Source organism: Microcaecilia unicolor, chromosome 5 (genome assembly GCF_901765095.1).
Source record: "Microcaecilia unicolor chromosome 5, aMicUni1.1, whole genome shotgun sequence".
NCBI lineage: Eukaryota > Metazoa > Chordata > Amphibia > Gymnophiona > Siphonopidae > Microcaecilia > Microcaecilia unicolor.
This window is the reverse complement of record NC_044035.1, coordinates 296,773,974-296,797,883: the sequence shown is the minus strand read 5'-3', so window position 1 is coordinate 296,797,883 and position 23,910 is coordinate 296,773,974. Positions and strand designations below refer to the sequence as shown.

The following is a 23,910-nucleotide window of genomic DNA, read 5'->3' as shown; positions in this document are numbered from 1 at the left end:
GCTGTGATGGAGCTGGATATGGCATTTGACGATGGCATACAGGCTGGAAAAAAAAGTTGTTAAAGTTTTTTTTTTTGTGGGAGGGGGTTAGTGACCACTGGGGGAGTCAAGGGTGGTCATCCCCGATTCCCTCCGGTAGTCATCTGGTCATTTAGGGCACTTTTTTGGGACTTGTTCGTGAAAAAAAAAGGGTGCAAAAAAGTGACCTAAATTTGCGCTAAAAATGCCTTTGTTTTTTTGATTATTGGCCGAAGGCGCCCATCTCTCCTCGGCCGATAAACATACCCCAGTCCCGCCATTACCACGCCTCCGACACGCCCCCGTCAACTTTGTTCGTTCCTGCGACGGAGTGCAGTTGAAGATGCCCAAAATCGGCTTTCGATTATACCGATTTGGGCACCTTTGCGAGATGGGCGCCTATCTCCCAATTTGGGTCGAAATCTGGGCGCCCATCACTTTCGAAAATAAGGCTGCTAGTCTGTTACTAAACACATCTCATAAAGCTTGCAAATCTTCTGTTACTTTGTGTGAAATGAACAAGTAAACATTACTGACAAACTTGACCAAACAAATGTTTACTTTCAGACTCACAATAACAGACATGAGAAAGTTTAATGTTGATCCCACCAATTAAATTGCTATATTTTGCTATAGTGGAATACAGTAATGGTTTTAGGATATCCTTCACACATAATTTATTTGATAAGAAACAGCATTCTCATACCCAGAACAACATGTTAATAAAAAAAACCTTTCATTTATTTTGGGAACAAATGAAAACAAGATTTAAAAACCACCTATCATGCTGGTTTGTAAAAGGAGCCCAAAGTAAGTAACGCAGAACATCAATTAAGACCTGGCACTGTAATTGCATGAACTGAAACCTGGGGTTGAGCAACCGCAGGGAAAGTGGTGTGAGCACCACAAGTATTCTTGGTTTCCAGCTAATAACAAGTAGAAAGGTAATTTTAAGAACAAAGGAATGGAAATCCAGTTGAAAAGACGATAATATCAAAAAATTGTGGTTAGCAACTTCAGAAGACAAGCACCAAGGCATTAAGGACCTCTTATCAAGCCGCACTTGCAATGCTGACAGAGCCCATTCAAAGTGACCGGGTTTTATCAGCATTGCTGCACCGGGAAAGGATGATGCAGCTTGATAAAAGAGGCCCTAAGCTGGTCAGTCTGCCATAAGCATAAACTTTCAACTTGAGTGTATTTATAGCTTTATATAAACAATAAATGCCATCTTTCAAACTGTATACCTATGGATAAACAAAAACATCGAAAAACCCGAAACGTCTGCTCTGAAGAGTAATGTCTAGTGTTCTTCCTCTAAATTTCAGACTTAATCTCTTTCCAGTGACTATTTCAGGTCTACTTTTTCGATATTCAAACCTCAGGGCCCTGTTTACTAAGCAGCATTATAGGCGCATTAATATTTTTAAAGCATTTTAACCATGTGCATGCCTACATTATCCCTAGAGGCACGTACATGGTTAGTGCAAGTGCTAAGTGTAGGCACGCTAAAATCACTAATGCACCTTAGTAAACAGGGCGCTTAATATCTAAGCAATCGCTGGGCTTTGAGAATTATAGCTTACTAGTAAAAAAGGCCCATTTCGAAACTCTATGAAACGGGCGTAAGCAAGGTAAATTCCCACCCATCCTCCCTTCCTTCCCTCCTGAGTTCCATACCCCTCCCCCTCCCTCCCGAGTTCCTTACCCCTCTCCCTCCCTCCCTTCCTTCCTTCCTTCCTTCCTTGCTGAGTTGCAGAACTCCCTCCCTCCCAGTTCAAGTGCCCCACCCAAAGCACATCCACACACCCACCCCCACCCACACACATGTCCCTCCCTCCCAGTTCAAGGGCTGTCAAGCCCCTCCCACCGTGTTCCAGACTACCCCCTCCTTCACATTCAAACCCCCCTCCGCTTTAATGTCCCCTGCACCCCCCTACTGCGACCCTTTGTACACCACCCTTTCCTCCAAAATACCTCCCCTGAAGCCGTCGCGTACCTCTGCTGAGCTGACGGATCAAGTTCTATTCTTTCTCGGCTGCGGGGAGTGGCTTCATGATTAAGCATCAGTGGAAGTTTCTGTGCGTGCGTCTGATGTCAGACGCACGCACAGAAACTTCCACTGATGCTCAATCATAAAGCCATGCCCCACAGCCGAGAACAGAACTTCGGATCCGTCAGCTCAGCAGAGGTACGCGACGGCTTCAGGGGAGGTATTTCGGAGGGAAGAGTGTTGTACAAAGGGTCGCGGTAGGGGGGTTCAGGGGTCATTAAAGCAGAGGGGGATTTTTGAATGTGAGGGAGGGGTATTCTTGGACGCGGTGGGAGGGGCTTGGCTGCCCTTGAACTGGGAAGGAGGGACATGTGTGTGGGTGGGGGTGAGTGTGTGGATGTGCTGTTGGGGTGGGGGGTTTGTTGATGCGCCAAGCAGGGGGGGGGGGGGTGTTGCACCACTCCCTGCCACTTGCTCTGAAGTGGCAGGGAGCGGCGCAGTGACAGCTGATTCCCAGGCAAGGGGAGGAGTAGGGAAACACGCGGAGCATGTTTCCCTACTCCTCCCCTTGCCTGGGAATCAGCTGAGAATGTGGGCAGAGCTATTACGATGCCCACAGACACCTCTGGCTTCAGGCTTCACTGCAAGGCTGCCGGTTTCAGAACGTTGGAGGTGCTTTTTATTATATAGGATGTTTTCAGAAAGTTCTCATCTAGGGCTATATTTGTTGTTGGAAATTTTAAAAATAAAATAAAATAATTTAGCACAGTCAGTGTACCCACAACCTTCTGTGTTAAAGAACCAAACCACCAAGCTAGTCAGTCACCCCCCTGTTTACAAAGTCATGCGGCAATGCCAACACAGCCCATACTTGTGGATGGAAACAAAAAATTTCTGCCGCTAAAATTTTAGGCTTTAATTTCTTTTCAGTGGCTATTTATTTGAGGTCCATTTTTTCGATTTTCAAATAAATCATTGGGCTCTGTGAATTACTACTAATCTTTTCAGAAAGCTCTCATCCACGGCTACATTAAAAAAAAATCAGTGCTTTAGCTTTAATTTGATTTTTTTCATGTACAGTGTTATCACAGTTCACACAAAGTCAATGTCTGAGTTTGTAATGTTCTATTGTTTAATCCCCCCCCCCCCCATTTTCATGCATCTAATGGTTATAGCTCTAGGGGGAGCCACACAATTTGGGGGGTCCACATATATTATAGTCTTGCGCTACTGCACAAACTATGATTAATGTGCCTGTATTTTGAGATCTGTGAATTCTGAGTAAAAGATTTCATCCATTCCATACAATAGACCTTGGAGTACTAAATCAGTTCTCTTACCCATCTGCTCCATCATAGTCTCCACCAATTCCTATCAGCTCTGCTCCAGCAATTTTCTTGATGTAATCAAAATGATCTGGTAAAATACATTGAGCGGTGTAAATTCATGATAACAAGAAGAACCAAAGAAGTTAATTTATAGCAATGTCTTTTAAATACAAAAACAAAACTTTCATTCCATCAAGTTAGACAGATTTCTATAAGTCATCAATTTTTTTTGTATACATTTGAAAGCTTATTTGTTTGAGAAGGCTTTCCAATAAAGAGCAATGTTTGATAAAAACTGCTGCTAATGTTTATTTTTTATGTTTGTGTTGGTGTGTTTTATGATTTCAACTACAAAGGGTAATGCTTTCTGGTGTGTTTTTACTTCTGTTTTATGTGGATAATAATATGTATGTTGTATTGTAAGCCACTTAGAATCTTGATATAAAGTGAGATACAAAATTTTTAAAAATATGAAATTGTAGAGAATGATGTCGTAGATTATTTGGAAAATGGAACAACAAGTGAAAAATTGCAGGAAGATCTTAGAAAACTGGAAGACTGGGCATCCAAATTGCAGATGAAATTTTAATGTGGACACATGCAAAGCGATGCACATTGGGAAGAATAATCCGAATCATAGTTACCTTATGATAGGGTCCATCTTAGGAATCAGCACTCAAGAAAAATATCTAGGTGTCATTGTAGACAATATGCTGAAATCTGCCCAGCATGCAGTGGCGGCCAAAAAAGCAAACAGGATGCTAGGAATTATTAGGTAAGGGATGCAAAATAAGACCAAGAATATTATAATGCCTCTGTATTGCTCTATGTTATGACCTCACCTTGAGTACTGTGTTCAGTTCTGGTCGCCGTAGCTCAAAAAAGATATAGCAGAATTAGAAAAGGTTCAAAGAAGAGTGACCAAAATGATAAAGGGGATGGAACTCCTCCTGTATGAGGAAAGGCTAAAGAGTTTAGGGCTGGGAGGGGATATGATTGAGGTCCATAAAATCCTGGGTGGTGTAGAATGGGTAGAAGTGAATCGATTTTTCACTCTTTCAAAAAGTACAAAGCCCAGGGGACACTCAATGAAATTACATGGAAATACTTTCATAACAAATAGGAGCAAATATTTTTTTTCCACTCAAGGAAGTTCTGGAACTCACTGCCAGAGGATATGGTAACAGCGGTTAGTGTATCTGGGTTTAAAAAAAGGTTTTGACAAATTCCTGAAGGAAAAGTCTATAGTCTGCTATTGAGATGGGCATGGGGGAAGCCTTTTTGCCCCAGGATTGGTAGCATGGAATGTTGCTAATAATTGGGTTTCTGCCAAGTAGTTGTGACCTGGATTGGCTACTGTTAGAATCAGGATACTGGGCTAGATGGACCATTGGTCTGACCCAGTATGGCTATTCTTATGTTCTTATGTAGAGCTTCACTTGTCCTTCACTATTACCAAGTATTTTCACACACACACACACACACACACACACACACACACACACACACACACACACACACACACACACTGTGGTTTCTACATTCCTCCCTCTCCTCAAGTCACTTCACTGGCTCCCTATCCATTTCCGCATACAGTTCAAACTCCTCTTATTGACTTATAAGTGCATTCTCTCTGCAGCTCCTCAGTACCTCCCCACTCTCTTCTCTCCCTACACTCCTCCCTGGGAAACTCCGTTCACTGAGTAAATCTCTCTTATCTGCACCCTTCTCCTCCATTGCTAACTCCAGACTCCGTTCCTTTTATCTTGCTGCACCATATGCCTGGAATAGACTTCCTGAGCCGGTACGTCAAGCTCCATCTCTGGCTGTCTTCAAATCTAAGCTAAAAGCCCACCTTTTTGATGCTGCTTTTAACTCCTAACCCTTATTCACTTGTTCAGAACCCTTATTTTATCATCCTCACTTTATTATTCCCTTATCTCTTGTTTGTCCTGTTTGTCTGTCTTAATTAGATTGTAAGCTCTGTCGAACAGGGACTGTCTCTTCATGTTCAAATGTACAGCGCTGCATACATCTAGTAGTGCTTTAGAAATGATAAATAGTAGTAGTAGTAGTAGTACTATATAGCTCAAAAGATTCCCTGTTTACTTCTACCTCTCCTCCTGGGGAAAGTGGTTGGGACTCAATAGTGGTGTCCCTAGACCCTTCAAGAGAGGAAGAGAGATTGGATTCCAGCAGGATTCTGATTGAATCAGGAGGTGATCACTTTATCAAAAAGAGAGTAAACACTCTTCTCGTTTTGTGAAAATGACCCAATTTCCTGGGATTCTATCACGCCTAGCATTCCGTGCTGAAATCCAAGCATATTCTATAAACAACACACGTAACTTATTGACTTATCAAACCAATCAGCATTTTAACAGTACTTAACAAGCATTATGAGCACTAATTGTCATTATAAGAATTTACGTGCACAACTTGCTAAACATTCTGTAACACACAGCGCCTAAATTCTAATGCATGGATCCAAAAAGGAGTGTGGTTATAGGCAGGGAAATGCGCATTTTGTGGGAGTTCCAAAATTTGCATGCACTGTTATAGATTATGCCCCTCTGTGCCTAAATCTACGCACCAGCATTTACACCACATTTCCCTAGGTATCAATGGATGTGCATAGTTCTAGACGCTGAGATATCAACTAAGCATATTCTATGTACTGCACCTAAATCTAGGTACCGCTTAGTGTTTCTGACTAATTGCCATAGATTTCATGATTGTAAACTATATATTGTGCCTTAGAGTTTTTTTTGTTTATTGATATCAATGGAGTGAAATAGCACATAGTCAAATTTATTTACCCTTTTACAATACTGCAATAAACCTTTAGGTTATTATTGAAAAGCACCTACTTATATATTTATTTTAAAATATTTATTACCCACCTATCTATAATAGTTCTAGGTGGTTTACATCAAAAATATTCAAACATTGACAAGACACAAGCAGATATATACAAGAGATCAAAGCATAAGTGTTAGTTTTGGGGCTTGCAGGCAGTATATATGAAATTATCGAAGGAGTGTACATTCTTCTGTCTCTGGAGGGCACACAATCTAACGCCCCCCTTTTTTTACAAAGTCATGCTAGTGGTTGTTGTGCGGTAATTCTGACACAACCCATTGAAATTGAATGGGCTGTGTCGGCATTACCGCACTGGTAGCCACTAGCGCAGCTTTGTAAACAGGAGGGTAAGTTTGTACATGAAGCAATTGAGGATTTAGTGACTTGCCCAAGATCACAAGGAGCTGCAGTGGGATATGAACCATCTCCTCTGGTCCTCAGCCTGCTGCTCTAACCATTAGGCTACTCCTCCACTGGACCTCCAAGGAGGTAATTCTATAAAGAGATTACTAACATTTATGTAAATGCCAAAATTTGTGCATATGTATCAAAAACACTTCATTTGTTCTGTGTTCAACATCACTCATATAGCAAAACTAGAAGGAAAAGCCTCAGAAAATTCAGGTTTTTAATCTTTTGAGAACCTGTCAGCATCGATTACAGGCAAAAACCTTCCTTTATCAACTCCTAATTTTTCAAAATTATTTTTCTTAATAATGATCAAATACTTAGAGGGTCTTTTACAAAATGGCAGTAAACCTGATGTGGGCTTACCACTCACTGTTCCAGAACTACTGCCAGCCCAACGTGGCTGCTGGTGGTAGTTGCAACTGGAGCATGCACCATTTCTGATGCTCCGTAAAAAATGTTTCTGTAGCAGGGTGTGAACCCAGCAGTAATCGGACATCACCGCACGCTGTCCGGTTACTGCTGGTTTACTGTGGGAACCCTTACCACCTGCCTCAGGGGTCACAGTAGTGTTTGAAAAGGATTCACTGAATGAACAAGACAGCACAAAGTCTCAAGATACTTGAAACCACAAGACCAACATGAACTGCCAGCACCATGCAGCTCAAGCTTGCAGAGAGCCGTGTTGTGGTGGGGAAGCAGGAATCCCACGGGTTCTTCTGCAGCTGAAGCCAGGTGAGGGGAAAAAAGACTAGATATAGACTAGGGGGGAGGGTACATGAGAGAGACTGGGTAAAGGCTGAGGGGGTACATGAGAGAAAGCAAAGAGAGACTGGGTGACTAGGGGGGTACATTGAGAGAGAGAGACTGGTTGAAGGCTGAGAGGGGACAATGCACCATCGTATTTTGCCACTATTTGAATAAACATGCGGCAAAATATGATGGTGCATGTTTTGGCCCTCCAAATGTTATAAAATATAAAATGTGGCCCTTGATAGAAAAAGGTTGGACAAGCCTGGCTTTAAGGTTATGAGACAACTTTGTCTTTAAAAATTGACCCATTTATTTTTAGAAGAACCCCAAGTATTGTGGCTATGTGACATAACTAATGGGCTCTGCAACGTGCTTTCCAGCCCTGTTGGAAATGACCCAACGTATACAATAAATATGCTAACTCAGTTAGGGTGTTGTAAAATTCAGAGACTTGCTAGCAAAAAGAGAGGCCATCATGCATTATAGGTTAGGAAGAGAGGTGTGCAGAAAGAAATGTGCACTGACTTCCATTTATTATTTCAGTGTTTCAGTTTAGTATGCATTTACATGAAATAATGTGCATTGTTTAGTGTTAGCATGTGTTATTTAATTTTTAGAACACATTTAGTACAGGCAAAATCAAATAGCGGGCATTAAAATTAATTGAAACCAAACCAAACAAAAAGGCAAATCCCAAGTAGAGAAGGCACTTTTAAAAAGCCATGTTTCCAGCTGCTTCCCGAAACTTGTCCGATGGTGAGTGGCAGAGAGAGTTCCACAGTGCTGGAAATACCCGTGGGAAGGCCCTCTCTTTGTTAGTTGTGAGTCTTTAATCTCTTTGTGGCAGTGTTATTAGGCACATTTTTGGCAATCACCACAAAATGACTTGACTCCAATCTACACCAGAGCCAACTTATACAGATCCCTTCAATTCGATTATTTTTAATCATATTATCATCATTGATTATTATATCTTAACCTGCTCTCAATTGTATGTTATGTATTATCATTCTACTGTCCCTACTTACCTGAATTCTTACACATTAATCTGTAACATTATGCCAAACCTCTTACTCTGTTAAAAGTGATGCCTTTGGAACATAATGTAAGCCACATTGAGCCTGCAAATAGGTGGGAAAATGTAGGGTACAAATGCAGCAAATCTAATATAATAAAACGCACCGTGAACATTCTGAGGACAAAGATTCTGAAGTCACAGCACACGATAAAGGGTTCATGGTTTCATGGTGGTGAAGCCATCCGACATAACATGGACCTATCAGAAGGGGCTTGCCCACTAACAAAGCAGAACTGTTACCAGGCAACGGAATGCGACATAGAACTCACCTATCAGAAGAAAAAAACAGAAGAAGGGAGGAGCATTCAGCTGTAGAATGGCTCATTGTCTGAGCAGCACAGAGAGCAGACGAACGCCGCTGGAAACAGAGAATATCCCAGAACTGGGTATGTACACAAATATTGTTGTTGGACCCGGGGAAACAGGAGTACAGCGTGCCCCTCGCCATCTGCAATATGCGCCGCTACCTGCAAAAATTAAACCCAACCTAGCCTGCATCACAGACTGACCCAGGCGGGGGGGAGGAATAGGGAAACTTCCCTACTTCTCCCCAGCCTAGGATTCGGTACAGACTGGCTGGCAAACTGCTTGAATATACAAAACCGCTAACTCCTTCAATATACAAAACCGGAGGCAACAAAGAAAAAAAAACATTATCACGCACGTGCACATAACTGGAACACCTCCCCCCCTTCACCTTCTCACGAACCAAGCAACCCAGAATGTGCAAAACCATCCCCGCCTCAAAAAACCCGTCACCCACCTCGAGGATGCACACACCGCGCTGCTTCCTGCTGCGCATTCGTCCTGCATTCCTCCTGCATCGTTCCTACGCTGCTGCCCTATAACGAACCGAAAGAGTGGCGTACTCTCCCTTCCGCAAACCACACCACCCAAAACAAGATGCCGCTGCTTGCCACAAGGACCAAAAATACCGTTAAAACCGACGGCCCCAGACAGTGCTGCTCTCCCGCCAACCAACAAAAAACATCCCCGGCATAAGGCAACCCCTAACCCACCTCAAGGATTCCCCGACCTCAATCACCCCGGGAAAAGACAGCGCCACTTCATACAGTGCTTTTCTCTTCAAAGGAAAGACTACAGGAGAAAAAAAAAAAAAAACCTACATGCTAGCACCCGTTTCATTTGTTTCGGAAACGGGCCTTTTTTACTAGTAAATAAATAAAAAGGCAAATGGCAAATATCTGTAATACCCCATGGGAATGGGTATTACTAAAGTAATAGATGTTTCCAAAGCCCTGGGGGGATGGAGTGGTAGGATGTCTCAGGGTAGGAGGAGGCCCAGCCCATGGGGAGTAGTTTAGAATAGAATGCAGAGTGGAAAGATTTACCCTTATCATGAATGATAGTGTCACCCACCTGTCCTGCGAACAACACACAGTTCAATTATCCCTCTGATATGTAGTCGTGTGAACCGAGGTTTACTGTGTGCAGCTCACAAAAAGGCAAAGTGAACATAAACAAACATCATCCTGAGAAAGATGTTACCGGATGAATGCATTAAAGATAAGTATTAATTTTTGTAAATAGAAACAATTTGATTTACATTAATCCAAAACCACAAACTCTGGAAAAGAATAAATATATTATTTATTTTAGTGCAAATTAATGATTATATTGCACCTGGTAATTCATAACTATTAGTAAAAGTTGAATAGCATAAATTATCAATGTCTCAATATCCTACTGGATCCAGCTATTACACTCTAAAATATGTTTTTCCTTTCAATAGGACTTAACAGAATTACATACAATCACAGGCAAGTATTACACAGCTACTAACACATCTTGCATGAATTATCTTAATATTTTTCCCTTTTGAGCAATTTCCACTTCTTTCTTTTTCTTATTTATTTCCCATAGGAATTTCTTTAAAGGTAAGTATCCAGGGTCACGTGACGCTATGGTGAAGAGAGGTTGCAGGTGAATCTCTCTCCGAAGCCTGCCTGAGAATCCCCGCATTTAAAGGAGAATTAAACCCTTCTAATTTGCAATAATCGCTAGAAAAGGACCCAGGGCAACAATCTGGTCGAGCAGAACGAGAGAAAAACTAGATATGGCGACGAAAGCAGCCCAAAAAGAAAGACAGAGGGGAAGGACGGCCGAAGACAAAATGGCGACGGCCTTCCCCGAAACAAATCCATCGGTGTCTTCGGCGTGGGTGGCTGAGATCACCTCCGAATTAACGGGGGTGATGGAAGATCTATTAGATCGTCGGCTGATTCCACTTGACCAAAAATTGGATACTAAATTGGAACAGTTGAACACGAAAATAGAGGATTTGACTAAGGAATGTATAGCGTTCCAAACTACAGTCAGCGAAGTGGAAAACAGGCTGACGGGAGTGGAGGACTCTCAAAAAACTGTGCAGAAAACGATATCCGATTTGGAATCTAAAATTGAGGATCTGGAAAACCGTTCCAGACGGAATAACATCCGATTGGTTGGCTTACCTGAAGCGCTCGGGGGAAAGCAGCTGGAGAGGATTCTGGAACAATGGCTGACCAAAAGTATTGAATTTCCAGCAGAGCTTGGTCCTTTAAGAATTGAACGTGCGCATCGGCTGGGAGTTCGCCAGATGAACGCTGTTAAGCCACGAGTAATTATCTGCAAAGTACTCAATTTTATGCACAAACAATATATTTTGCAGGCAGCAAGATCAAATAACTCTCTGACCTATGAAAAAGCAAAAATACTCTGCTTTCAAGACTACTCAGCAGGTATTGCAGCCAAGAGAAAAGCGTTTTCTACCGTGTGTTCAAAATTATTTGCTTTGAAGATTCGTTTTAGCCTGCAATATCCGGCTACATTGAAAATAACACATGGGGGCAAACTACGTTCATTCACATCTGAAAGGGAGGCAAAAGACTTTATTGCGCAGATAGAACACTCGGATAAGGCTGTTCCTGAGGATACAGAACCTGTGTGAGCCCGAAAAGAACGGCAGCTACGAGGCTGGGCGAAATCTAGCTCTGGATGCGATTAACTATATTCAACAAATTTGAAGCAGGAGAACTCTTAAGGGGCAGATACCATTGAGAGACTCTGGCACAGATGGTGGTAGAACTGCTATTCGGTTTTGTTGGTATTTAATTCTTTATGTTAATACTGTTATGATGGTTATGCTCAATATAAAGGGGGGAGTTTAAGAAGGGGAGTATACTTAGAAGTTTAAAAGGTTGGGAAATGTTAAAATGTTAAAAACGACATAATAAGGTTCTAGAAGAATTAAGAACTAACAGTAATAAGGGGAGAAGGTGGGTTAGCGTTAAAAAGTGACGGCTTCATATAAGGAAGCACATGGTAAAGGGAGACGGGGAGGGAGAGGGAGGGATATGGGAGGGGGGGATTGGAAGCGGAGAGAATTGATGTGGAGGGTTAAATATGTCAAAGAAATGGAAGAAAAGACGCGGTGTACCATAAAATGCATTAACATCAGACTAAGAGAACAGCTAATATGTGATGAGATGGGGAGCCATAGGCTGGGATGGCTTCTCATGAATTTAAATATGAGTTTGTCAATTAAGGATAATGTGAACTTATATTACACAGGATGATTAAAATTGTCACTTGGAATATAGGTGGTATACACTCCCCTATTAAAAGATCTAAAATCTTACAGCATTTGCAAAGACTAAGGGTAGACATAGCGATACTGCAGGAAACCCATTTATCTGATGAAGAACACGCAAAGTTGGTTAAATGGTGGGTGGGAGACTGCATTGCTTCACCAGCGGTGGGCAATAAGGGGGGTGTGGCCATCCTTATCAGGAAAGGAGTGGTGACCCAAATTCATAATCAGCATAAAGATACAATGGGTCGCTTTGTGTTTTGTAAGGTTACTATTGCCAGGAAAAAAATAATTTTAGGTAGTGTGTATGCCCCAAATACATTGGACCTTAAATTTTATAAAAAAGTAACTACAACCATTGCCAACATGGAGGCCCTACCGGTGATAATGGGTGGGGACTTTAATATGCCATGGAATCCACAAATTGATAAATCTCATCCATCAAAGGCACGAGGGGAAAGGAACACTAGAGGTTTACCTGACATGTGCAATACATTAGACCTTTTAGATGTATGGCGCACGTTGCATCCAACAGAGAGAGAATATACACACCAATCAAGGGCTCATCAAACCCATTCTAGAATTGATTACCTGTTAGTGTCACGCAAGATTTTTACCGATATACATGAAGTAGAAATTGGCCCTTGTGTGATTTCAGATCATGCCACAGTTTGGATGACTTGGCAATTGGGAGATAATAATTCTCAAAGAGGGGGAAATTGGTCATTTCCTAGTTACCTTTATAAAAGCGGGAAATTTAGAGAATATTTAATAGCTAAATGGGAGGAGTACAAACACTTCAATGAAGGATCAGTACTAGAGGCGCCCACGTATTGGGAGGCAGCAAAGGCAGTCATCCGAGGGGAAATTATCAGCTATGTTAGCAATTGCAAAAAACAACGTGATAGAGAATTATTGAGATTAGAAAAACAACTTTTACGCTTGAATACTCGATATGGGCAGAACCCGGCTCCAAAGATACATAAAGAAATAATCTCAGTCCAAACAGAGATAAATGCAGTGCTGCATGAGAGGGCAATAAAGTCCCAAAGTTATTATCGTTTCCAACTTTATAAACATGGGAACAAAAGTGGTAAATTCCTGGCTAAACTGATTGCACCACAATCAACAGCAAGACACATAGGTGCTATTAAAGGCAAAGACGGAAAACTAATAAACAAGGATGAAGAAATCAATAAAATTTTTCAGGTTTACTACCAACAGCTCTATAGTGCTGGGGAGAGTCAGGGTTTACAGAATGATCTTTACTTGCAAAATATTGAAACCCCTTTGCTAAGACAGACAGAACTCCAACAATTGAACGAACCCATAAGTTGTGATGAAATTGTTTGGGCAATTGGACAAAGCAAATTGGGAAAGGCACCCGGACCTGATGGCTTAAAAGCCGAATTTTATAAATTGTTGGGAGAAAACATAGCCCCCATATTAACTGAGGTATTTAATGAATGGGTGATGAAGGGGAAGTTACCGGAAAATCTTAATTTGGCTCAAATTATAGTGCTGCCAAAGCCTAAGCGCGATGCGCAGCATGTATCCTCCTACAGACCTATTTCACTACTGAATTGTGAAGTCAAATTATTTGCAAAAATATTAGCCAAGAGACTAGGGGCGGTACTACCAAATTTGACACATGAAGCACAGGTGGGGTTTGTGCAGGGTCGATCTGTAACTAAGAACTTGCGAAGTATTTTACTATCTTTAGAACATCTTAAAGGGTCTGCAGAAAATGCTTTATTGGTCAGTTTTGATGCCGAAAAGGCATTTGATCGTGTGGAATGGCCTTTTTTATTTTCAGTTTTAAGTAGATATGGGTTTTCGGGATGGTTTGTACAAGCAATTAAAGCACTATATACCACCCCTAGAGCACGGATCATGGTAAATGGAAAGGTATCGGCAAATTTTGAGATCACGAGAGGGACACGCCAGGGATGTCCACTCTCCCCGTTACTATTTGCATTATACTTAGACCCGTTGATACGAGACATAATTTCAGTAAGATCCATTAGGGGAGTGGAGATTGGATCGATGAAATTTAAAATTGCAGCATTTGCGGATGATTTGCTGGTAGCACTTACTAACCCAAAGACATCACTTGCAGATCTTCTAGAAACAATTAAGGAATTTGGAGATCATTCAGGATTCAAATTAAATTTGGATAAGTCAGAAGCCCTGGCGATACCAGTTAATACCAAATCTCTTTGGAGAGCAGAATTCCCGCTGAGATGGGTAGAGGGTTCTTTTAGGTACCTGGGAATTTTGCTTGCTTCTCAGACAGGAGACATATACAGCCTAAATGTCAATAGATTGTTCAGTCAAACAGAACAACAGCTGGCAACCTGGAAGATGTTACCGGTGCCACTAATAGGTCGAGTTTGTCTCATACGAATGGTAATATTACCCAGATGGCTATATGTATTACAAGTCCTGCCATTGAGATTATTACAGAAAGATATCAAACGATTCTATCGAATGGTAGGACAGTTCTGTTGGGCAAAGAGAAAGGCTAAACTGAAGTTGCAGTTGATGCTGGGGACCTGGCAGCAGAGTGGATTGGGATTGCCTAATTTACAATACTATAATCTGGCAAGCCTGTTGCGGTTAGTGAGAGATTGGATTTTTTCTGCAAACACACACACCCCGCTAGAATTAGAAAAGATATATTTTAGTCCCTATAATATGGTGACCTTGCTGCATCTCAATAACAAATCGGTGCCAAAGAAATTTAAGGGTAGTATAATACTGACTCCTCTACAAGAGGCATGGAAATACTTGGGGGCAAAACTGGGGGGACAACCGAATATGACAGAACTGTTGACCATAAGGGGGAACCCGTTGTTTACGCCAGGATTGGAAAATCAGGTGTTTCGGAGGTGGGCAAGGAGAGGGCTCACATGTCTAAAAACGATAATAGATTTAGAAGGGAAAATTAAACCTCTAAGTCAATTAATACCCACTGACGCTGCAAACTGGGAGGATGTGTTTGGGTATGGTCAGATAAAACACTATATACAGACACTTGATGCAGAAGAGCTTAAGTTTCAATTGGGGGAGAAAATTAAACAGTTTTATGATGAAATATCAGAGGAAGCCCCCACAATTTCGCAGCTCCACAAACAATTGTGGACTTTGAGGTCAGATAGAGATTGGTCACAACTTCGCCGTAGGTGGGAAGCAGATACAAAAGTAGATTTATCTAATTGGGACATAGCAGCATACATTCGGAACATCCCTAAACTGATTAATGGAGCAAATTATAGAGAATGTGCATTTAGAATAATACACAGAGCATACTTCACACAACGCCAGTTCTATAAAGTAGGAGGGATTGACACACCAACCTGTATGAAATGCACACTGGAGGAAAACTCGTTCTATCATGCATTTTGGGAATGCACAAAAATACAGTTTTTTTGGGAAAAGATACTGGCATTTATGAATTCAATCATTTCACGTACTATAGTGGGCACTTCAGTGCAATTACTATTGGATTGCCCAGGAGCATTCCGTGGCCTTACGGCAGATGAAATATTGTTAAGTCGCAAATTATGTTTGGTAGCCAAAAAGTGTATTTTGCAATGTTGGACTTCGGATAAACCCCCAGATTACTGGCAATGGCGAAATCAGGTGCATCTTTTAATGACATGGGAAGCAAGAAATGCAAAAGGCTCATGTCGTGGGAAAAAATGCTTCCTTAAAGTTTGGGGGCCTATGCTGGATACCTTAACGCAGAGAGGCCGGAGTCTTGTACTCAATAAGCTTTGATAATATTATAGAATAATGGTACACATACCTGAACTCATAAACACAATGTAACTATTAATGAATATCAGGGGGGAGAGGGTGGGGGGGAAGAAGGAAGGGGAGAAGGAGGGGGGAATATAAAAGATGCCTGTGATGTATATTTAACAAAACACCCCCCCCTTAAATGTACGTTTGGCTGTTAATGAGCATGTTTGGGAGGGTAGGCAAAGGGACCAGGGGAAGATGCATAAAACTATTGATGATGGAATTTATTGATGTATACAAGTTAATATGCTGTATTACTTATAATGCCCAATGATAGATGTACTGGCAATGTTAAAATGTTTATAATGTTGAATCATCAATAAAAACAGTTGGGAAAAAAAAAAAAAAAAAGGTAAGTATCCATTAATATTATTTCAAACCAATCATATAGCCAAGAAATAATTTAACTATTTTAGATTTTCCTTTCCTCAGATTCTCAGTTCCATAGAGTAAGTATGTATATGGAATGTGAATGCAAAGTGTGTGTCTCTCTCTCTCTCTCTCTCTCTCTCTCTCTCTCTCTCTCATTCACAGTACATCTCAACCTTTCCTCACATTTATTCATGTTCACTTACCCCTCATTTCACACTCTCACTCATTCTCCCAACCCATTAGCATACCCTTACTAATACCCACCAATTGCCAAGTACTCACTATTCGCTTGAAATTTCCACCCCATTTCTCCTATGCATAATTCCCTGCTCCCTAACACTCTCCCATTCAATCATCAAGTCCCAGTCATCTTCTGCTCTGTTCCCCTTCTTCCATCCCTAGACCTATTCTGCTCTGTTCCTCTTCTTTCCCCATCCCATCTTTTTTCTTTTCTGTTCCTCTTCTCTCACTAGTACCATCCACTTTCTGCTATGTTCATCTCTTTCCCTTTCCCACTCCCATTTATCTTCTACTTTATTCTCTTCTCCCCCACCCTCCATGTTCCATCCATCTTCTGTGTTTTCCAGGGTCTCCTGCCTATTTGATATTTCTCCTCACTCCCTGCCCACCATCATTTTGTGTTCCTATCTGTCCTGTCCTGCACCTCCCCTCTGTGTTCCTGTTCCTCCCCCTGTCCAGCTTCTCCTCCTCACTTCCCTTTCTCTGGGTCCAGCATCTCTTCATCTATCTCCCCTGTCCCCTCCCCATGGAATAGCATCTCTCTCTCTCTCTCTCTCTCTCTCTCTCTCTCTCTCTCTCTCTCTCTCTCTCTCTCTGTCCAGAGTCCAGTTATCCTTATTTTTCCTGTAGTACTTAGCTGGAAGCCTTCTGAACTTTGGATCAATTCTTCTTCCCTGGTAGTCTCAGCTTTGTCTTCATCTAACCCTGTACTTTAAAAATAAACGGAGAGAGTCTGCCTCCCTGCAGCGTATGTACTTTAATATTTGCCTGCTGCTACTGGAACCTCAACTGTATTCTAAAATAAGAAAAATAAAATAAAGTCTCTGAGTCTTTTCTTTTTCCTGACTTGTCCTAACAAACATTTATTTCTTTTCCCTAACTACGGAAAGAGCAGTTGTTGAATACTTGCCATATAACACTGACCATGCCACTCACACACCAGCATGCAGAATTCACTCAGCCCTAAGAGATTTTTATTTCAGTTACCCCTTCACTTTTACCCTTCCAACATTAAATGGCTGTCCAACCTGTTTGGTACAGACTTCAAATCCCAAATTATGAGTTTCTGATAACCCCTTTTCTAAAAAACTGTTATTTGTTCAGGAGATTCCTTTAGAATTTTTATCATATCAATTTCTGTTAATATCTCTTAAGCCCAATGAAAGATCATTAACCTTTAAGGCTTCTCCACATTTGGTTAGAATAAAATAATTTTAAATGTTCTAACTATCTCCCCCCCCCCCCCCCTCTAAATAATACAGGAAGTCTTCACTGACCCCTATGAGACACAGCCATTTTCCTCTTGCAGTTAAGAAATCACAGACTTCCTCAGGTTACAATAAAATCTTCTTATCCTTCTAATATTCTCAATCAGAGTAACCTCAAACAGTCTTTTATTATTATTTCACTCAAGATTTGTTACCAATCTCTCTCTCACAGACCTCATACACACAGCCACACAAAGAAGTAGGTCTTCTCTCATGGAAATCTTCCGTTGCTCTCTCCAAACTGTCACTAAGCAGATCTCTAACACAGTAGTGCAATCAGGAATCTCTATTTGAGACCATATTTCCATACAGGAATTCCATCAGGTATTTTAGGATAAAAACAATATATAAACCCTTTGTTTTGGACTCAAACTTCACAATTTATGTCATAGCCATGGCCTAATGTTTATTCTCTAAAAATTCCCAAGAAAATTGAACCTTAAATACCCAAACTAGAACCCTTCAAAAATGGACTCATTTGCATGAATTCTAAGCTTCAAAACCTTATAGCTAATAAGTAAAAGTTTCCAGCATCTGAAATCTAATCTTGAAATGCATGCAATCCCCTTTTAAAATATATTTTCAGTATTTTTAAACTTGCCAGTGTCAGTGCAGGTCTCCATTGACACTACTGCGCATGCTTCCCAAAGCCTCCCTCAGCTCCCAGATGCCAGGTACTAAATAAATAAATAAAAAATTCTTCCCCTGGTTACAATAGGACGGAGGGGAGAAATGTTGGAATTATGCCCATGAGGGAGCTCTTCGGTTGCCTGATAGTCCCCTGCAAAGAAACCAGGAAGAGAAAAGAGGAATCCTAAGTGAGGAATGTGACCCTTGGCCGTAAAGGAGGGTTGTGGCTCCTGAAAACAGTAACAGGGATACTGTGTTTGCTACAGGTGGGCAAAGGAGAGATCCAGTCCTGAAGCAGGGGATCGGAGCTAGGGACAGCTCAGTCCCAGGACCAGGGTAGATCCAGAGGGGGTCACCGCTGGAAGAGGTTCAGACTAGAGGAGAGTCTGGACTTCAGAGATGTGCTGAGAGGAAAGAAACAGCCACTGAGAATAGGCATGGACAGGGCAAATAGATAGATAGATAGATAGATAGATAGATAGATAGATAGATAGATAGATAGATAGATAGATAGATAGATAGATAGATAGATAGATAGATAGATAGATAGATATGGGATATGCTGGACATGAACCCAAATGACAGGACTGCTATGGTAGCCTGACAGTTATGAGCAAAGCTAGGCCTCACAGTACAGGTCAAGAGGGCAAGTCACTGAGAAGCAAGTTAACAGGAGTGACAAAGAATCTCATGTCCTTTTCTGCTTCTGAAAGAGCAAAATGAGCTGACATGGGGAAATAATAGAAATATGCTTTGCAGGAGAATATGGTTTATAACTTTGCTAATCTAAGGGGAATTTTCTGTTAACCACGGAAGCAGGTGGTGGAGAAACAGAAGTATGATTGCTGGGAAGATGATTTTGCAAATCAGGATGACTTTGCTGATGTTAAGTAAAAATGCTATAACATGATGAATCTGCAATCACATTTTGATGAATCTGCAATCCCAATGAAAGCTGCTATAACACGATGATTTTGCATTTCCAATGATAAGTCTACGGGACATGAAGTTATAAAAGTTAGAATCATGGACCAAAGTAGCCAGAGAACTAATGTCAGTGGTCACGTTTGTGTCCCGGTTAGTCTCTCATATGAGAATTGATTGTATTACTCAGCCTGTCTGATTACATTCTGTATCCTTGATTGGTAAGTGGAATAAATAATTATTCTCATATATCCGTAGCCTTCTGAATCTTTTTGTCTCCTCACTTACTGGGTGATAAGTGCATTATTGCCTGGAGTGGTGGACACTGTAGGCGATGGGTAATTAGTAGTTTATTACTTGGGGAGGGCAAAAAGATAATACGATAGATAGATAGATAGATAGATAGATAGATAGATAGATAGATAGATAGATAGATAGATAGATAGATAGATAGATAGATATTTGCTGCCCATGAGGTATCCCTGTAAATATATCTGAGAGGAAAAGTGATATAGGATTTCTCCTGAGGAACACCAGAAGGATTGGATCTAAGTTGGAGTTTAAATGCTGTTTGGACTCTTTAGTAAAAGATTGAAGTACTGCCTGTTTCAGAGTTAGAAGAAATAAACTGTTTGAGTTTGCATAAGTTATGTCTATAGTGTATCTTTCAACACGAGGGTACAAGTGCCTCTCAAACCCCTGGATCGCTATTCCGAACCATAGACCCATTCCCAAGCTCAACTGCAGGTGAACTGTGATGGATGAGTGAGGTGAGAGTGGGCCTGAATGTGAAACTGACGTGAACTGAACTAATCTGCTTTGTGGCCCGAGGCCGGAGTTAGTGCCCGGGTGAGACCTGGGTTACATATTGTTAATATATGGCCTAGCTTTAAGGCTACCACTGGAATAGTGATGGCCAAAGCTATGCAGCCAAGAACAACTGGGAAAAAAATACTGACTAGGCCAAGAACAAGCAAGTGAATTAATATTTGAGAATCTGCTAAGAGCAGGTCTGAATAATGACTTCTGACACAAATTGGTACAATTTTTAAATCAAATATAGCATCTGTAATGAAAGATCAGATGAATAAAATGGAGCTTATTAGTTTTGGTATACAATGATACAGAGGTAATACAGAGTTCATGAGAAAGGTATGAAAAGTATTGCAGCCGGAAGATGTGAAACTGTTATTCTCAACGCTTCCCAAAACATGTTGATAATTAGCAGTAGCTGAGAACGGAAGGAGGTGGGTACATCAGATAGCAGATCGCATGGGAAAGTATGATCTCAGAAATTGCGAATATTAGGAGCTAGGTATCTCACCATTCACTTCTATGGAGAAGATAGAGTATAAAAGAGGGGAGATTTTGGCTCAGTTGAGAGTCTTCTCCGAAGCTTCTGTCAGACGGCGAAGCCCTGTGCGGCTGAAACCAGAATCTGATGTCTGTATTTGTATCAACTTGAAGACCTGTGTTTGGGTAAGAAATAAAATGTATCTATCTATCTAAACCTATCTCTGTCTTTATTTTTATTGATTCTATCTTCTCTTTACCTTACATTTAGCCTACAAGGTAGATCATATACAGTGACACTCTTATAAACATCTGTCTTTGCAGAAACTTAGACAGATGTTTAATAAGATTTATGTGGGAACATAAATGGCCCAGAGTATATCTAGATCCAGAAAACAAACAGAAAGCAGTAATTATGGGAATTAGTTTCAATTACGGCTCCTAATGCCACCCCAGAATAGACCTTGTGATTGGGTGACAATGGAGGTCAGAGAAACTATACAGAATCTGTTATATGAAATAAGTACCTTTAGTCCCCCGTGTGACGGAGTCAGAAAGAGGTCTATAAGAAGAGGTAATTAAAAACAGTGGTGAGTCCCGAACGCTGACAATACTCGCTGACCTTCTTCATCTTCTTTTGAACGCAAGAGGGGATACTTCATTTTGTGCGTTCAAATGTTCTCTGTTTCTCTCTGTCACTTTATTTTCCTTCTCTCTTCTTTCTCTCATACTCACCTGCCTCTCCCTACCGCTACTTTCTGTCCTTCTGCCTCACACAGACAATATTTTGTTCGGTTTTTCTCACCCTCTTTCTTTCTCCTATCCTGTCCATCTCTTTGATTTGCGTGATGTGCGCAAGACTGTGCTTGTTGTGTGAATGATGCATACCAACGAATCCAGGCGACTGCGATTTGGGGTTTGCTGTAAGCTTATTTCAATGTTCAAAATCTTTGGATTGGTCTTTATGCTAGCAATTCTCGCTTAACAATCCTTAGAGATTGCGCATTTTCTGCTTCCAATCACACCCTGTGTTCTGTCTTAATCCCTCCTTTTCAAATCCCTGTTCCCTGTTCTTATCATGTATTCTGTTCTTTCTTCTTCTGTCGACCTTATTTTCCTCCCCAACCCCTTTTCCTGTTCTCCTTCATCCTAACTTCTTCTACCTATCTCTCCTATTAGTCCCCTGGGTCTAATCCTGCTCTTTTCTCTTCTGTATGTTTCCCGTATCGGGGGAAGTCCCTTTATTCTAGGAGAACAGCACGCTTTCAAATTGCTCTCTCTCTTAAATCCTTTTGAATTCTCTGTTCTTATAACCACTCCTCAAAACTGACAGCCCCCACCTTTCCACATCTGCTCTTTCCTTCACTCTATTCCTCCTCATTCGTTCTGTTGGGCTTTTTTTTTTTCCCAGCTGAAAACAGTAATTACGGTGTTCAGCTTTGTAGCTGCTTACCGTCGTCCAACTGCTGTTTTCCTCTTATCTAATCAGTTCCTTCAGTCTTCTGAACTATGCTTTCTCTCTAACCACTCAGCCCGCAGCCCCCCCTTCCTGTCCACACTTTTCTCGGCTCTTTTTCATAGTGCAGCATGAATAACTGCGTAGTATCTCTTATTCCGTTCCTTTTCCTTTTGTATCTTTGTGTGTTTGCACTCTGTCTGAATTGTATTTTTGTGCGAACTATACTGTTCCGTCTCTGCTTTTCTTATTTCTCATTTCCACCTGTCAAAATCTTTATTATTTACTGCGTAGTTCCACTGATTGCTTTTTTTCACAGCTGCTCAGTCCTGTGCTCTCACCCCACCCCATAGCCATTTTTCTTTCCTTAAAGTCCAATCTGAATCCCTTCCTCCACAACATTTTGTTCTTGTCCCCCTTTTTCTGCCACAATAATCCTCCCTGCCTCCTCTCTGATGCTCTACCGACTCCTACACTATATGTCTGTGGTCCGTGTAAAATTTATAAGGTACCAATTGGGGTAACTTAATACCTTACATACACCTTTTTGGCTTCTTGTGCAAACCAGAAATCATTTTTTTTTATTTTTTGATTTCCTAGAAAATTTTTCTTTTTCCTTCTCCGTCCCATGTGGTGTGAGTTTTGATTCTCTTTCCGGAACAAAGCTTATTACATTACTAGTAACTGTCATATTTGATATATACTCCCTCTTGGGCTTCGAATCTGCCTTTGTAAATCTATTTAAACTCGCTCGAAGAGGTGTAAGTTCTAAACCCCTTTTTCTCAAATTTTTTTTTTAACATCCTTATCCAGGCTTCCGAAACTGCCATTTCTTTCTGTAGCTTTTAAAGGTTTTCCCTAACAAGTGCTGTAGTTCACTATCTCAAGGACATGAGAGTCTGGGAAGCTTGCCCACTTTAGCTGCCTTATCAGTCCAGCACTGCTTTGGCAGAGGAGGCTCTACAGTTCACTTTTAAAAGCGAAGAAAGTGATTTTTTTTTCCCTCTCCCCCTTTTCCGTTCGTTTTGTCCCTGTTCTATACTGAAGTGACACAGATATTCTTTTTAACTTCTCACTGTCTATCCTCTGTCAACTGTATTGCTCCTGAATCCATCTTTCATATCTTTCCAATCCGGTTTCCCCTCGAAATTGGTGGACTTATGCAAGGGTCCTTCCCTTAACGCCGAGGAGATTATCTGATTCTCTGGTTGTCTCCCACTCCCAAAATTGCTGAACTTTTGGGCGTTGCCCTCTATTTTATTTCATTTCCCTTAAACAATACACCGTCTGAGACTCTAATGCTTTCTCATTCTGTCTCTGAGCCGTGATTTTAACCCCGAGACAGGTTTTTCTTTCTTTTTGTGCTGCAAGTGACGGTTTGATAGACCTTATCGTGCCACACCTTCAAACATACATTACTTGACTTACCCTTTAAAAACCGGCTCTTTCCTTCTTTGTCCTAGTGGCCCCCCCCCCCCATGACTTATACTGTAAATGGTATTACTCACTTCCTAGATATATGTCTTAATAGTCCACTATAATGTATTTCTTGCTGAATGCTTAACCAGCAGTATTTTAGGAAGGCTGTTGCATATTTTGTTTTATTGTTCTATTTAAATGATATCATATTGTGCGTGGTTTCCAAGGCATATTAGATACAGACTCTTTCTGTAAAAATATTTGTGCTCAAATCTTCATAACTTTTACTTCCGTGATGGCTGCGCTGGTCCGCTGCTCATCTATAATCTTTACATGTTTATAACACTAATCTTATCAGCCATACAAGAAATATTAAGCTACGTATACCAAAACTGTTCCTTCCTGTTCTGCTCTACCACCTTCAAGCTTTCCTTTCATAGTTTGCTGTATGAGGCAACCTCATACTTGC

General features: G+C 41.1%; 1 protein-coding gene across 1 annotated transcript in view; it reads right to left on the bottom strand.

Annotated features, from left to right (window-relative positions):
• LOC115470780 (dipeptidase 2-like) overlaps positions 1-23,910 on the bottom strand; it is a 94,942-nt gene that overhangs the window by 9,691 nt on the left and 61,341 nt on the right. The window contains 1 exon segment of the mRNA XM_030204306.1: positions 3,352-3,427. Coding sequence (XP_030060166.1) covers positions 3,352-3,427 — 76 coding nt within the window.